The sequence below is a fragment of the Psittacula echo genome, assembly GCF_963264785.1.
Source record: "Psittacula echo genome assembly, chromosome: 22".
NCBI lineage: Eukaryota > Metazoa > Chordata > Aves > Psittaciformes > Psittacidae > Psittacula > Psittacula echo.
The window spans coordinates 1,403,697-1,417,298 of record NC_137758.1 but is presented as its reverse complement, the minus strand read 5'-3'; the positions used below and the strand labels follow the sequence as shown (position 1 = coordinate 1,417,298).

General features: G+C 60.3%; 1 protein-coding gene across 1 annotated transcript in view; it reads left to right on the top strand.

Annotated features, from left to right (window-relative positions):
* Positions 1 to 1,611: 1,611 nt before the first annotated feature.
* The window catches only part of LOC308229136 (receptor-type tyrosine-protein phosphatase V-like), a gene marked incomplete at both ends in the record, with an annotated part of 30,678 nt that continues 18,687 nt past the window's right edge, over positions 1,612 to 13,602 (top strand). The window contains 14 exons of the mRNA XM_080632977.1: positions 1,612 to 1,677; positions 2,709 to 2,772; positions 4,802 to 5,068; positions 6,002 to 6,271; positions 6,762 to 7,028; positions 7,975 to 8,247; positions 8,651 to 8,911; positions 9,404 to 9,676; positions 10,081 to 10,350; positions 10,900 to 11,172; positions 11,353 to 11,625; positions 11,836 to 12,108; positions 12,478 to 12,747; positions 13,012 to 13,284. Coding sequence (XP_080489103.1) covers positions 1,612 to 1,677; positions 2,709 to 2,772; positions 4,802 to 5,068; positions 6,002 to 6,271; positions 6,762 to 7,028; positions 7,975 to 8,247; positions 8,651 to 8,911; positions 9,404 to 9,676; positions 10,081 to 10,350; positions 10,900 to 11,172; positions 11,353 to 11,625; positions 11,836 to 12,108; positions 12,478 to 12,747; positions 13,012 to 13,284 — 3,373 coding nt within the window. The remainder of the gene's footprint in view (positions 1,678 to 2,708; positions 2,773 to 4,801; positions 5,069 to 6,001; positions 6,272 to 6,761; positions 7,029 to 7,974; positions 8,248 to 8,650; positions 8,912 to 9,403; positions 9,677 to 10,080; positions 10,351 to 10,899; positions 11,173 to 11,352; positions 11,626 to 11,835; positions 12,109 to 12,477; positions 12,748 to 13,011; positions 13,285 to 13,602) is intronic.

Genomic DNA, 13,602 nt, shown 5'->3' with positions numbered 1-13,602 from the left:
GCCTGGGTTTGGCTCCCACCAGCACTTTGGGCTATTTCCACTGCAGGCACAACTCAGACACCCTGAGCTCAGGGAACACAGCGGGGCTGGTATGGACACATGCCCATGGCCAGGGTGCCAGCGACATGCGGAGGCTGGGAAAGCTGCTGGGACACTTCTGGCTCCGTGCTCAGAGGTCAGTCCTGTCGTTGTGGACAGCAGGCAGGGTGCAGAGGTGTCCCCCAGCCCATTCTCATGCAGGAGCGCTGAGGCAGCACTCTTGTGGGCTCAGCTTGCTCCCCGTCTGGGGCTGGAGATGGGTCCCAAACCTGGGTTCTAAACCCAAATCTCTTCTCAATTACATGCAAGGGCTGGGGCCTTCCTATGTCTTTGCCCAGGCACTGGGGCTGCTCTGTCACAGGTCCCACCTGACAAACCTCTGAGGCTTTGTAGGAGGGAATCTGCTGTCCTGGGCCAGCTGGGGCTTGTGTCCACCCTGACAGCTCTGTGGCTTAAAGCAACAAGCAGAGCCTGAATAGCCTGCTTATTGTTGATGGCTGTGGTGGCTACTGGGACAGACTCCCATCGCCACACAGGCTGCACTGGCTTCCGGGATAGATGCATCACTGAACCTCTTCCAGCACTGTCCCAGATCTCCGGCGCTGATGTGAAGCCAATGGCATCTCTGCCCTGAGTCAGAGCTGGCACCCTGCCGCGCACTGCACAGTGCAGGCCCCTCAGGGGGCACAGCCTGCTCCCCCCTTGGCTGTACCGCACACAGCAGCTCCTACAACACCCACGAGCAGCCAGGACACGGCTCAGAGCCAGCCAATGGGCAAAGCACGATCGTTGCGCCCGTGGGATGTGCGCTTCCCCGGCTCCGATCTGCCCACCCCCGTGCCGCGGGCATCGCACACAGGGACACCGCTCCTTCCGCACCCAGCGGGACCAGACCTCCCGCTCTCCATCGGCACCCCGTGCACACAGGGCTAAAGGGTGCACGAACAGGACACACAGGGACACAGGCAGAAGCAAGGTGCACAGCACCCCGCATCCAGCGCTGCTCCAGCATCGCCAGCGCATTGCCGGAGGCTGCGTTCCGCCCCTCCTCCCGTCGCTGGGGGCTGGTTTGGGCACTCCCCTCCCGCTCGGAGCCGCCATCTGCCCTGTCCGGTCTCCTCCCCTCCCGGCACCGAGTCCCACAACTCAGTGGAGTTCCCGCTGATGGCCAGAGCGGGCTCCAGTCCTGCAGAGCCCCAGCCGCAGGCAGAGCCCCTGCGCCGAGCCCCCCGGCAGGCAGCTCTGGGGCCGCAGCACGCACACACTGGCACAGGGACAGCTTCAGAGCCACCGCAGAGGGACACGGACCCAAGGGGACAATAGCAAATGCACACAGCGCGGGGCACACGCACCCCCTGCACCTCTCCCAGCCCCGCACCCGAGGATCGCTGGCGGGGCTGATGTGCATCGCGGGCCCCACTGAGGTCATCCTGGCACCCGCACTCGGGAAGCATGCGGGGATGCAGCCCCTCGCTGCATGGGAGAAGGGGCTGGCTGGTGACAGCCACTGCTAAGAAGCTACACGCCCCCCCCAACTTGTCATCCCTCTCATCTGCAGCCACCCCAGTCCCAATGAGGCCACCACTGCTGCCGCTGCTTGTCCTGTGGGTGCCACGGCTCCTGGGAACCCTGGCAGAGGTAAGCTCTTCTCTCCTCAATCCCCCGCTTGTCCATGCAGGCTCTTGGCTCCGAGCTCACTGGTGGCAGGGGCTTCGCATAGTCCTACCCCGCTGAGGAATGACGGCATCTTCCTGGGCTGCCGCTCCGGCTCTGCAGCTGAACCAAATTAGCAACGTTTGCAATTAGGAGCTGGCTCTTTCCTCCACTTCCCCCTCCACCGCCGTGCCCGGTGCCTGGGATGGGAGCGTTACTGCTGCCATGGCTGCACAGCTCCTCACCCCAGGAATTGGCTGGCTGCGGTTCCCAGGGGTCCGGAGCCCCTTCACCCTCCTCCTCAACATGGGCGGTGGAGGAGCCAGCAGTGAGTCAGCCAGCAGAGCCAAGGGGGAAAGAACTAAAGATGATCTCTCCTGTGGGGCTTGTTGTGGGATAGGGAGTGGGCAGAGAGATTTCCTTTAATGTGGAGGGAACTGGACGCAACCTAAAGCAGGGCACACCCTGCTGCAAGCAGACTGTGGGGAAGTGGGTGTCCCGCGAGTGTGCTCAGCACCCACTGCGGTGTGAAGGGCGCTGGATGCTCTGGAGCAATCAGGCCAAGCCCTTGCTCCGCAGCATGGGGGGGGTGGCAGGCTGAGGTTTGGGGTCCCTCCATCCATGACCGTGGGAAGGCGTGGTGCCTGTCGAGGGAATGAGCTTGCCAGGGCCTGTCTGGAGCTCCCTCCTTCCCCAACTCTTCCCCCTGTGCACTGGCTGTTTCGCTGGGGTGTCTTCCCCTGTGGGCATGGCCCCATCTTGGTTTCTGCGGTCCCAGGACCCATGCGAAAGGCCAGGGCAGCCCACAAACCACATCTACTGAGTCTGTGTCCCTGCCTTGGCTGGGGGAGTGCGATGTGAGCAGTGGCCTGGGCTCTCCTGGTAAAAGGTGCCCCAGCCCTCAGAGGGTCGCAGATGCTGTGGTGGGATGGGAGCCTGCCACCCCTCCCGGGAGCTGCTCTCATCGCAGCCCACCTCATCTCACCTTTCTCTCACTTGACACCTTCAATCCCCAGGGCGAGGGATGCAACCGGACAAGGTGGGCAGGGCTGGAGGAACAAGCTGCACCCAGTGATAGAGGTAAGGGGATCTCAGGCTGAAGAGGGTGGCCTTGGTGCTGAGGAGCAGCGAGATGGGTGCTGGGCCAGGACTCTTGGAGTTAAGAGTAGCTTTGTAAATGCTTTAGCCTAACTGCAGGCTGCAGATCATGGCCTGAGAAAGGGAAGGACTCAGCCCCATCCTTCTCCAGCAACCAGCCGTATGGGGGGCAGTGTGAGAGACAGGCAAAGCTTCCTCCTTCCCAGGGAGCATTAAGTGGGCTCAGCAGCAGCAAAGCTTCAGGTGCCCTGCACAGAACCCCTGCAGTTGCCTGGGCAGGATCGTACCCCATGGCTGTGCTGAGCTGTCCAGGGAGCAGCACAGCCGCATGGCACTGGCCCTGCTACTGCAAACCCTCCCTGAGGATCCGCAGGCACCAGGCAGGGGTGTACCTGGATGTAGGTGCCTGTGATGTGGTTAGCAGGGCTTATCTCTAGGCACATGAGCAGTGCGGTGATTGAGGGCCTCGGAGCTGGAGGGTGCCTCTGGGCCATTTCAGAGGTGAGTACATTTGTACTGCAGAGGTGAAGGTGACTAGAGATAGGCAGTGCAGTCTAATGGGAACCCAAGAGAAGCAGACAAACCTGGGTGGAGAATTCGTACCTTCGTGAGGTAAGAGAGATAAAACAGTGATAACACATCCCTGTTTGAACTCCACGCAGGGCACAACCCTCCTGGCTGTCTCCAGCCATGCCCTGTGCTCAGTGAGCTGCTGCAGTTGGGTGCCTGCTGACCCAGCTCCATCCACATAACCATTCCTGAGCAGGCTGCTCCTAAATCTGCATTTGGACTGCTCAGGGATGGCGCTGAGGCTTTTCCCCCTGGGAAAAGGTGTGCCCCAATTCCACTCATGGGCTGAGTGAAGCTCTCAGAATGGCAGCAGGCTCCATTGCATGAAACACAGTTGTGTGTAGCTCCAAACCTGTCCAGCTTTGTGGGAAGGCCACACACAACACTGGAGCAGTCCCAAACGTGCCCCTGCCCCTGGGGCTCACCCCGCGCTGCTCCTCTTTGGCTGTATAAAGGCAGCCCCCAGGCAGACCTGCAAGGCAATAGCTGTGCTTGCCTAAAGCTTTTTTTGCTGTGCCAGATCGCATGTGAGCCTGTTACAACGTGTTCCACATCGTACATCCTCGGTGCTAATTATTACACAAATGTCTTATTAGCACTAGAGCTGTTGTGGTGTTTCCCGAAGGCTGAATGCAACAAAGAGCTCATCGTCCACAGCAAGGCTGGGATGGCGAGCGCACGCAATCTGCTAGTGGAGGCACAGGGACACGTTGCCAGCTTGCTCCTGACAGACAGGCTCTGTCTGGCTCCTGTTTGTGGAGGTGGTTCCAGAGCAACTCTAAGGGCAAGGATTCAATAGGCGAGCTGGCCAGTGACCCACCAATTAGGCCAAGCCCTGTACGCCGCTTCCTTGTCCCCAGATGCTCTCCCATCTGGATGCCACAGCACCAGCCCTGTGGCCGCAGCGTGCTTGCTGCAGCAAGGCTGAGGCAGGGACACATCTCAGCAAGGGGATGCAAATCTGACCCCACTTTTCTTCCATGTATGCAGTGTCCTGCTCTTTCCGTGTCATCCATGCACTGAGCAGGACAGCGAGGGCTCTGTGCCTGGATTGTTCCAAAGCAGCCTTTACGCTGTCCTCTGTCAGAGCCCATGCAGAGACAGTTGGTTGCAGGGAGCGTGTTTCTGATATAAACCAGGGCTTTCTGGACAAAGCATGTGATGGCCTGAAGCCTTCTGGACTTCCTCCAGAGGAGATGCTCTATGCTTAGGAGCATCTCTTTCACGTAGTGCCTTTGACCCCAGTCCATGGGGATTTCTGAACCTTCTTGTGTGTTCCAGAGGCCACTGACAGCCCTTGGGGTTAGGGGGCCCAGTGCAAGTGGAGCACCCTGTGTCAGGGTGTGCAGTGAGAGGGGTGGGCTGGGGAGCCTGGTCCTGCAGCCTGGCCCCCCAGCAGCACCGCAGCTCCCTGCTGAGGGCTTTGGCTTTGCCCCTGCAGGGACCCTCCTGAACCTCAGTGTGAGTGACCAGAGCCGACCAGACTCCATCCTTCTATCCTGGGATGAGCCGGAGGTGGGTGCCGAGAGATACTCGCTCGTCCTCTCCCCCTTGGGGTCAGGAACACCGCTGCGGAATGGATCTGCTGGACCCAACATCACCAGCTTCTGGTTCCATGGGCTGACCCCTGGCACGCGCTACAAGGTTGAGGTGACAGCCACGCTTGCCTGCATGGAGACCACCAGCCAAACAGTCACAGCACAGACAAGTAAGGGGCCCCTCAGGGACTGCAGGGTCCAAGGGGTTTCAATGCTCCTACCGGTGGTGTGAAGTCCAGGTCAGGGTGTTGGGCTTTTATCCACTTTCACAAGGCTTAGGGCCCTTCCCTGGTCCCCAGAGCCCCAAGGGTCATTCCCTCATCCATGTGGAGGGAGGGTCGCATCCCTGCAGGGTTTATACTGAATCTTCTGGAATAATATAGCTAATGATGGATCAACTGCTGAGGTAGACTGCAGAGAGCTGAGGGGTAGAAAATGTGATGCCCGGAGGTGCAGAAAAAGCTACAAGGAAAGAGCATCTGGCTGTGATCCTTGGCACAACTCTGTCAGTTACTGGCTAACTTACCAAGCCTTGCTCTACACCGTCCCTGGCTGATGCCAAGGACTGAGGTAAGGAGGTAAGGCTGGTGAGTCCACAGCTCACGTGGGGATCCTTGAGTAAATCAGTGCAGGTGAAGGTAGAAAACCTACAAAAGGAGAGCTAATGAGGGACCAGCTTCTGATGTGGACTGCAGAGAGCTGAGGGGTGGAGAATGCCATGCCTAGAGGTCTAGAACAAGGACTTTAAAGCTCCTCCATCTCCAACCCCTGCCACAGGCAGGGACCCCTTCCACTGGAGCAGCTTGCTCCAAGCCCCTGTGTCCAACCTGGCCTTGAACACTGCCAGGGATGGGGCAGCCACAGCTTCTCTGGGCACCCTGTGCCAGCACCTCAGCACCCTCACAGGGAAGAGCTTCTGCCTAAGAGCTCAGCTCAGTCTCCCCTCTGGCAGGTTCAAGCCATTCCCCTTGGCCTGTCCCTACAGGCCCTTGTCCCAAGCCCCTGTCCAGGTTTCCTGTAGGCGATGGGGCTGCACTTTGGGCATTGCAGGTCAGCCACCACCAGGCAAACAGCCAGCACCATCCATGCCATGTCCAATGCAGGTCCTTCACCTGTCCGCAACCTGAGCCTGAGCAGCGGTGGGAGCTCTGCCCTGCTGCTCGCCTCCTGGGCACATGGCCATGGGCAGCGAGATGGGTACCACCTCGCTCTGTACCACAGCGACTCCCAGATGCTGGTGAGAAACGCGTCCATCTCGCCCAATGCCTCCACGTTCCTGTTTGACGGGTTGCTGCCTGGCAGTGAGTATGCCTTGAAGGTCAGCACCCTGGCTGGATCGAACCAGGCGAGCACCAGTATCCACCACTGGACAGGTAGGGAGTTACGGGTGTGCCTGCCAAGAGGGAAGAGGTGGGAGATAGGGTTTGGCAGGAGGGGGGCAGGACAGATTCCAGCTGTGCTGGGCTGGCAGAGAGGTCTCCAGGCTTGGGATAGGGAGTTTGTGTAGGATGGGCTGTTCTTCACATCCTTGCTGTGAGCCCAGCGTGCAGGACCCGCAGCCCGGGTTTGTGTGCTCCGTGTCCCCATGGGAGAAGGGCAATGTGGGCATCCTGGCGCAAGGTCTTGGCTGGTGGGAGCTGCAGAAACGCTGCATTACTCAGGCTGCCACCAGCTCTGCAGCCTGGAGGAGTGTGACAGCATGGAGGGACCCCAGGACCCCCAGCCTGCCTGGGAAGGGACATGCTCCAGCAGAGCCCTGCCAGCCCCATAGAGAGCAGCCGTGGGCATAGGAGACCCTGGGGAGAGAGGAGGGTCCCGGGAGGCTCCGTGCTGATCCTCACTGCCTCCTGTCTTTCCCCTCAGCTCCCTCCATCCCCACGCAGCTGAGGCTCAGCCCGGGCTCCAGCACCAGCCTCATCGCCTCCTGGATGGGTGCTGGGGGGGCCGCATGGCTGCACCTCGCGCTCCACAACCTCCTCACCCGGACGGTGACCACGACCCTGTCTGCCAGGAGGGGCCTCACCAGCTACACCTTCCAGCACCTCCAGCCTGGCACCCAGTACTGGCTGGGGCTCCGCGTCACGGCTGGGCCCTACACTGTGCCAGGGCCCAATGCCACCGCATGGACATGTGAGTGTGATGCCCAGGAATGGGGGAGGACATCGGTGGTGCTTCTCCCGGGGATGCACTGGGATCAGCCTGTGGGCTCTCCCTGAGGAGGAGGATGGAAGGGCCAGAGATCCCCTTGGTGTCTGGTGCAGCTTGGCCTCAGAGCTGTTCAAGGGCAGCAGAGGAAACGGGGCAAGGGGGTAGCAGTTCAGCTGGTTTGAACTGGAGCTTTCTGGTTTGCTGCCAGCACCGTGCCCATCGCACTGCAAACAGCACTGTCCCTAGGCTTGCTCTCCCTGATGTTCCCAGGAGAACCAAGAGGGGAAATGGAGAAGGCAAACAAAGCCTCCTGGATAGAACAAGTTCATGCTGAATGCCAGGGAAGCGTTGGCACTCTCTAGTGAGGAGCAACACGTTATGGAGGTGCCAAGCTGCAAGCTCAGAGCTGTTGTGCCGGTGGCTTGCCCCGGGCAGTGGTGCTGGTCCATGACAAGTCTCCAGCTCTTTCCTGCTCTCCTGCCGGTCTGCAGAGCTGGAGCCTGCTCCGTGCTGACGTGGGGGGTTCAGAGCTCCACACCCTGGTTGGGTTCTGCTGTGAAGTGGCTCTGACTCAGTCCCCCCGCTGCTGCCTGCGGCTCTGACCTGCCAGACCCAGCGAAACTCCCTGGTGCCAGAGGCACGAGCCAGGGGCATTGAGCCAGGAGGCCGGGCCTGGCCGGCTCCCGGGAATGTCAGCGTGCTCGTGGCAGGACACGAATGGAGACGAGGGGGAGTCTGAGGAATTTCCCAGCAGGGCTGCCAGCTTTGTCTGGAGCAGGAGTGGTTGTGCGAGGGAGCAGAGCTCTGAAAGGATGCGTACGCGTGGATGTAACCCTAGGGATGAGGAAGCCAGGGATGCGGCTGAGGGGTGCGTATGGGGTCCGGAGCACCCCATAATCCTGACACACACAATGCTGTTCCCTTCCAGACCCGCTGAGCCCTGGCAACGTGACCCTGAACAGTGCGGAGGAGCAGAGCTCCCTGCAGGCTCGCTGGAGCACCCCAGCAGGAGAGAGGGACTTCTACCTGGTGACGCTGCGGGAGGGAGAGGACGGTGCTCCAGCAAGGAACATCTCTGTCAGCGGGGACAACGGTCATGTCACCTTCCATGGGCTGAGCCCCGGGAAGCAGTACTCTGTCCAGGTGACAGTGGTGGCTGGGCCGTACCGGGCATCAGCGCGCAGCGCAGCAGCCTGGACACGTAAGCAGAAAACCTGAGTGTCCTTTGAGGCCGTTTCTGCTGCCTGATGGAGAGAGGGGCTGATGCCCAGGGGGAGGATGAGGAGGGATGAGGTGGGGCTGGGCAGTGCAGTGGTACCTGCTCCCAGGAGCAGGCTGTGGGTCAGAGCAGCCGAACCTGCAGCCCAGCCCCTCCTGAGGTCTTGTGGAGCCACGCTTGGTGCTGCCACAGAGCTGCCGTGGCAGGAAGGAAGGGATGGAGCTTAAACAGGGCGGGGAGGCACTCGCCCAGTCCCTGGTGCTGGGGGCAGTGAAAGGCTCTCCCTGCAGCCCTGGCTGCCTGTGTTTGGTGGGGGGACCACTGGGGGCAATCTGGCTGCCTGATGCACTGCCCCATGGTGTGATCCCATCCTTGTTCTCTGCAGAGCCGCTGCCACCGTCTGGTGTGAGTCTGTCCAGCCAGGAGAGCCCTCACAGCTTGCTAGCCAGCTGGGAGGAGGCAATGGGAGAGGGTTACCTGCTGGCCCTCAGCACCATGGAGGACCCTATGAAGAACAGGTCGCTGCTCAGAGGTGCCACCAACTTCACCTACGAGGGCCTCAGCCCTGGGACTCTCTACACCTTTGAGGTCAGCACCGTGGCTGGCCCCTACACGTCCTCACCCCAGCGCATCACCAACTGGACATGTGAGTGCCGCAGCCCTCACCGCAGCCAGCCCCAGGATTCCCTTCCCTGTGATGTTGTGCCTCAGGGATGTGCTAGCATGGGTCTTCTGCAGCTTCGTGCAATAAAAGGGTGAAAGGCTCAGGAAGAAAGCAGAGGTGGATGTGTCTGACCCTGGTCTGTATCCCAATCACCCAGCTCAAGGGTCAGCAGAGCCCGGTGCCCTCCTCCTCCTCCCTTGGGCTGCCCCCTTGTGCCACTGCCTTGAACCACCTCTCCACCTTGCCCAGACCATCCCACCCAGCACCTTCAGCACCAAAGCAGCCCTCTCTTGCCGTGCCAGTCTGAGCTCTGGGCTGTCCCAGTCCCTGCCAGGCTGATGGGGTGGCAGCGGCCAAAGCTTGGCTGTGGGTTTTGCCATGGCAGGGTCTCCAGGCCCTGCACATCTGGGGTTGCACATCTGCCGGGTGGCCCTGGCTGGGTGATGCTCTGACCCTAGGCCTTTCCTTTCCTAGATCCTTTGCCACTGCAGCAGCTGACCCTCAGCAACCAGGGCCACAGCACCTCCCTGCAAGCCTCCTGGAGAGCAGCTCCCTCCGGCAACACTGGCTACACAGGCACCCTGTGGGAAACCAAGTCCCAGGAGCGGGTCAGGAGCATGGATCTGGGGAACGAGTGGACAAACGTCACCTTTGAGGACCTGGTCCCTGGGCGACAGTACACACTGGAGATGGCTTCTATGGCCGGGCCTTACAGATCCTCTGTGCGATCAGCCACAGACTGGACATGTGAGAGTGATGCCCCTACCTCAATCCTACTGCAGAACGCATCCAGTGAGAGCAGGAAGTTCATGGCATGGAAGCAAGGCAGAGTGTGGACCACGTATAGGGGGTCAGGGATACAGAGGCATGCAAAGAGCAGAAGGAGAAGCAGAGCCACATTTAGTCAGGTTGGAATGAGAAGGGTCTTCAGTGCAGGAGGAGCCCATCACTGAGCGGGGAAGGTGGGGACCTGCTCCCATGTCTGTTGCGGAGCAGAAGCTGGAGCTGCTCTGGGGTTTGGTGTGTGCCAGGGCTAATTCTGACCTGAGCCCACCAGGGACAGGCGGTGGAGGTGCCCAGGGCAAGCACGTGTGGTCCCTGCTCCACACCACAACCGCTTCTCACTGCCTGGGTGTCTCTTCTCCCCTCAGACCCCCTGGCTCCGGCCGGTGTGACCCTCACCAACACTCGACGCCCGCTGGGACTCTCTGCCTTCTGGGACACGGCTGCTGGTGATGTGGACCGGTTCCATCTGCAGCTCTACAGCAAGAGCCTTCCAGTGCAGAGGAACATCACGGTGGGGCCAAACACCCACAATTTCACGTTCCTGGGGCTGTCCCCTGGCATTCAGTACTTCCTGAAGGTAACCAGCCTCGCTGGCCCCTACAGATCCTCGTCGCACTTCGCCACTGAGTGGACATGTGAGTGACAAGTGTTCCCAGCCTCTTGCAGGGATGGGGCATCCTGGCACTGCCTGCAAACCCAACAGTGACATGGATGTGTCTGCATGGAGGGAGGGCTTGGGTGAGACCTGCATGCTTCCTGCCGCTGGGAATCAGAGCAGATGGCATGAATTAGGTGCTGTGCAATCGTTTCTGGGCCCCAAAAGACCTTCTTCCCCAGCTCAGGCTTTCCCCAGCCCAGCAGAACCTTCTGCCTAGACCCCTTGTGATCTCAAGGCCAGCCTGGGACTGGTGGGAGAGGGATGTGAGAGAAGCATAGAGGCCCATATGGGCTTGCTGCTCCCTGTCCATGGAGCGCTACAGCCCACTGAGGAGCTGAGGGCTTTCTTCTCAGCACAGCACGCATCCGCTAGCAGCACCTTGGGAACATGCAGGGGCAACTTGCAAGTCCCTAGGACATGGCAGTCAGCTTCTCCTTTAGCCCTGTGCGGTGGTGCAGGCTGTGTCCTGGGCTGCTTCCATTGCTTACCTCCATCTTATGGATCTCTGTGCTGTGTTTCCCCCTAGATCCACTGTCTCTGGCTAACGTGAGCCTGCAGCCTGGCCAGAGACCCCAGGAGCTCCACGTGAGCTGGGTGGAGTCTGGTGGTGGTGGCAGAGACCACTTGGTCCAGCTCTCGGTGGCTGAGTCCCTGTCCATCATCAGGAATGTGTCTGTCCCACGTGGAGTCACCCAGCTTGACCTGGAGGGGCTGGTGCCAGGGTCCCGATACCGCGTGGAGATCATTTCTCAGGCTGGGCCTCACCGCACCTCCTCTCAGACTGCCGTCGGTTACACTGGTAGGAACGCGGCTCCTTTGCACCCATCCCTGGTACCCAGCCTGGCTCTGATCTGGTGGGGGACTGGGAACCAAGAGCAGGGTCTTAGCATGTTCGATGCTGACGGTCCTGCAGCTCCCAGCTTCATTCCCAAACCAGAGTCAGCCCTGAGCATCCTGTAATGTTGTTTCTCTCCTACAGTGCCACTACCTCCTCCTTCCCTGTCGGCAAGCCCTGTCAGCACTGCCTGGGCTCTGGCTGTGCACTGGGAGACCCCTCCTGGGCAGAGGGATGGATACCAGCTCAGTGTGCACAAGGAAGGCTCTTCTGCACCAGCAAGGAATCTGGAAGCTGGGAAGGACAGCACTAATGTCACTCTGGAGCAGCTGGAACCAGGAACGTGCTACCTTGTTAGGATCTGGGCAGTAGCTGGACCTTACCACTCCCCCCCAAAGAATATCACTGGCTGCACAGGTGAGCATCCATAGCCCCCATGGATGATTTTGGGTGGGAGCACTACAGAAGCTCCGGAATGGGATGGGGATCAGTGTTGACACCCAGCGAGAGGAGGGCAGCAGTGTTTGCTGGCCAGTTGTGCTGCCTGCCTGGGGAACGCAGGAGGTGGCTGCCTGCTCAGAACTGGCTCTTTTTCTCTCTGACCCGTGTGTCTGTCTTTCCTCACAGTCCCTGCTGCACCTACAAACTTGAGCCTTATCAGCCTAGGCAGCTCCTCAGAGCTTTACACGGGCTGGAACAAGCCCCCTGGCAGGAGGGACCACTACCGCGTTATTCTGTATGGCCTCAGCACCCAGAGCAGGGATCGGGTCCAGATCTTGAGTCCAGATGCCCAGAACTTCACCTGGACTCACTTAGAGGCAGGCAGCAGGTTTGCTGTGCAGGTCGTTGCCATGAAAGGCTCATTTGAAGCCTCCTCCACCAATGTCACCCAATGGACACGTGAGTCTGATGGCTTGGGTTGGACACAGCATCCCGCTGTGCCACAGAGCTTCCATCTGAGCTTTGCAGAGCACGCACCGCCACCTTCCCCATCCCAAACCATCCCTGCTGTGCCCCAAGCTTCTGCATAGCTGTCCCACCTTTCTGCTCCCTGCCCTCACTCCTTCCCCAGCACAGAGCCAATCCTCCCTACCCACCCCAAAGGCTCTGGGTATCTCCCTTGCCATTTCCAGCTGCAAACCCTGGAGATATTGCACTTGGAGCCCATTTGTCCCCATGCTCCTTTCTGGAGGATCTCTGGATTGGCTCGTAGCGCTGTGCAGTGAGTGGGGGCACGCAGGGGCTGACTGTCTCCCTGTTGCTTTCCAGATCCCTTGGCTCCTGCCAACCTCACCCTGCACAGCCCCTCTGCCTCCTCACTGCAGGCGTCCTGGGCAGCAGCGGGGCGAGGAGCAGAAGGCTACGTGGTGGATATCTATGACACAGCCTCCAGCAGTCACGCTGGGCGCATGGTGCTGGGTGCGAGTGCCAGGAGTCACATCTTCAGGAGCCTGAGCTCTGGCACCCACTACAGCGTGGCAGTGAGGGCCACGGCTGGACCCTTCCACACCAGCACCCCCAACCGCACCCACTGCACACGTGAGTATGATGCTCTCCTTGCAGTCTCCACCAGCTCTCCCCCTTCCTGGTTTAAATTGGAGACCATACTAGAGCAGCCAGATCCTGCCTTCTTCTCCCACATGCCCAAGTGCCTGGTACTTGTGCCCAGCTGGGGAGGCTCCGCACAACCCTGTGGCGTGACCACCCGTGTCCCTGGTAGCCATCCACAGGCTCAGACGTGCAGCATCTCCTTTCCCTCTGCCCAGACCTGCATCCTGGCACTGACCTGTGTCTCCTCCCCAGGCCCGCTGCCCCCGGCCGCCGTGCGCTTGCTGAGCACAGGGCACCCCGACAGGCTGAGCGCATCGTGGGGAGCCGCGGCCGGGGGCCGAGATGGGTACGCACTGACCCTGTACCGCGCCGGGCTGGGCACCGCGGCAGCCAGCGCCTCGCTTGGGAGGGACACCCACAGCTTCACCTTCACGGGACTGGCCCCAGGGTACGAGTACTCCCTGGAAGCCAGCGCCACGGCTGGACCATACCAGGCAGCGGCACCCAACGTCAGCGGCTGGACACGTGAGTGCCTGGAGGAGCATCCCCTGCACAGGGGTGGGAGGTTTTCAGGGACCTGATGGCTTTGGAGATGTGCACAGATGTGTGCATGGGTGCAAGGCGCAGCGGTTAATACAAGAGCACAATCTTCTCCTCATCAGCACATAGATGTTTGCCTATAGTCCTGCACAGGCACATAGAATCATGGAAGAGTTAGGGTTGGAAAGGACCTTAAGATCATCCAGTTCCAACCCCCCTGCCATGGGCAGGGACACCCCACACTAAACCATGGCACCCAAGGCTCTGTCCAACCTGGCCTTGAACACCGCCAGGGATGGAGCA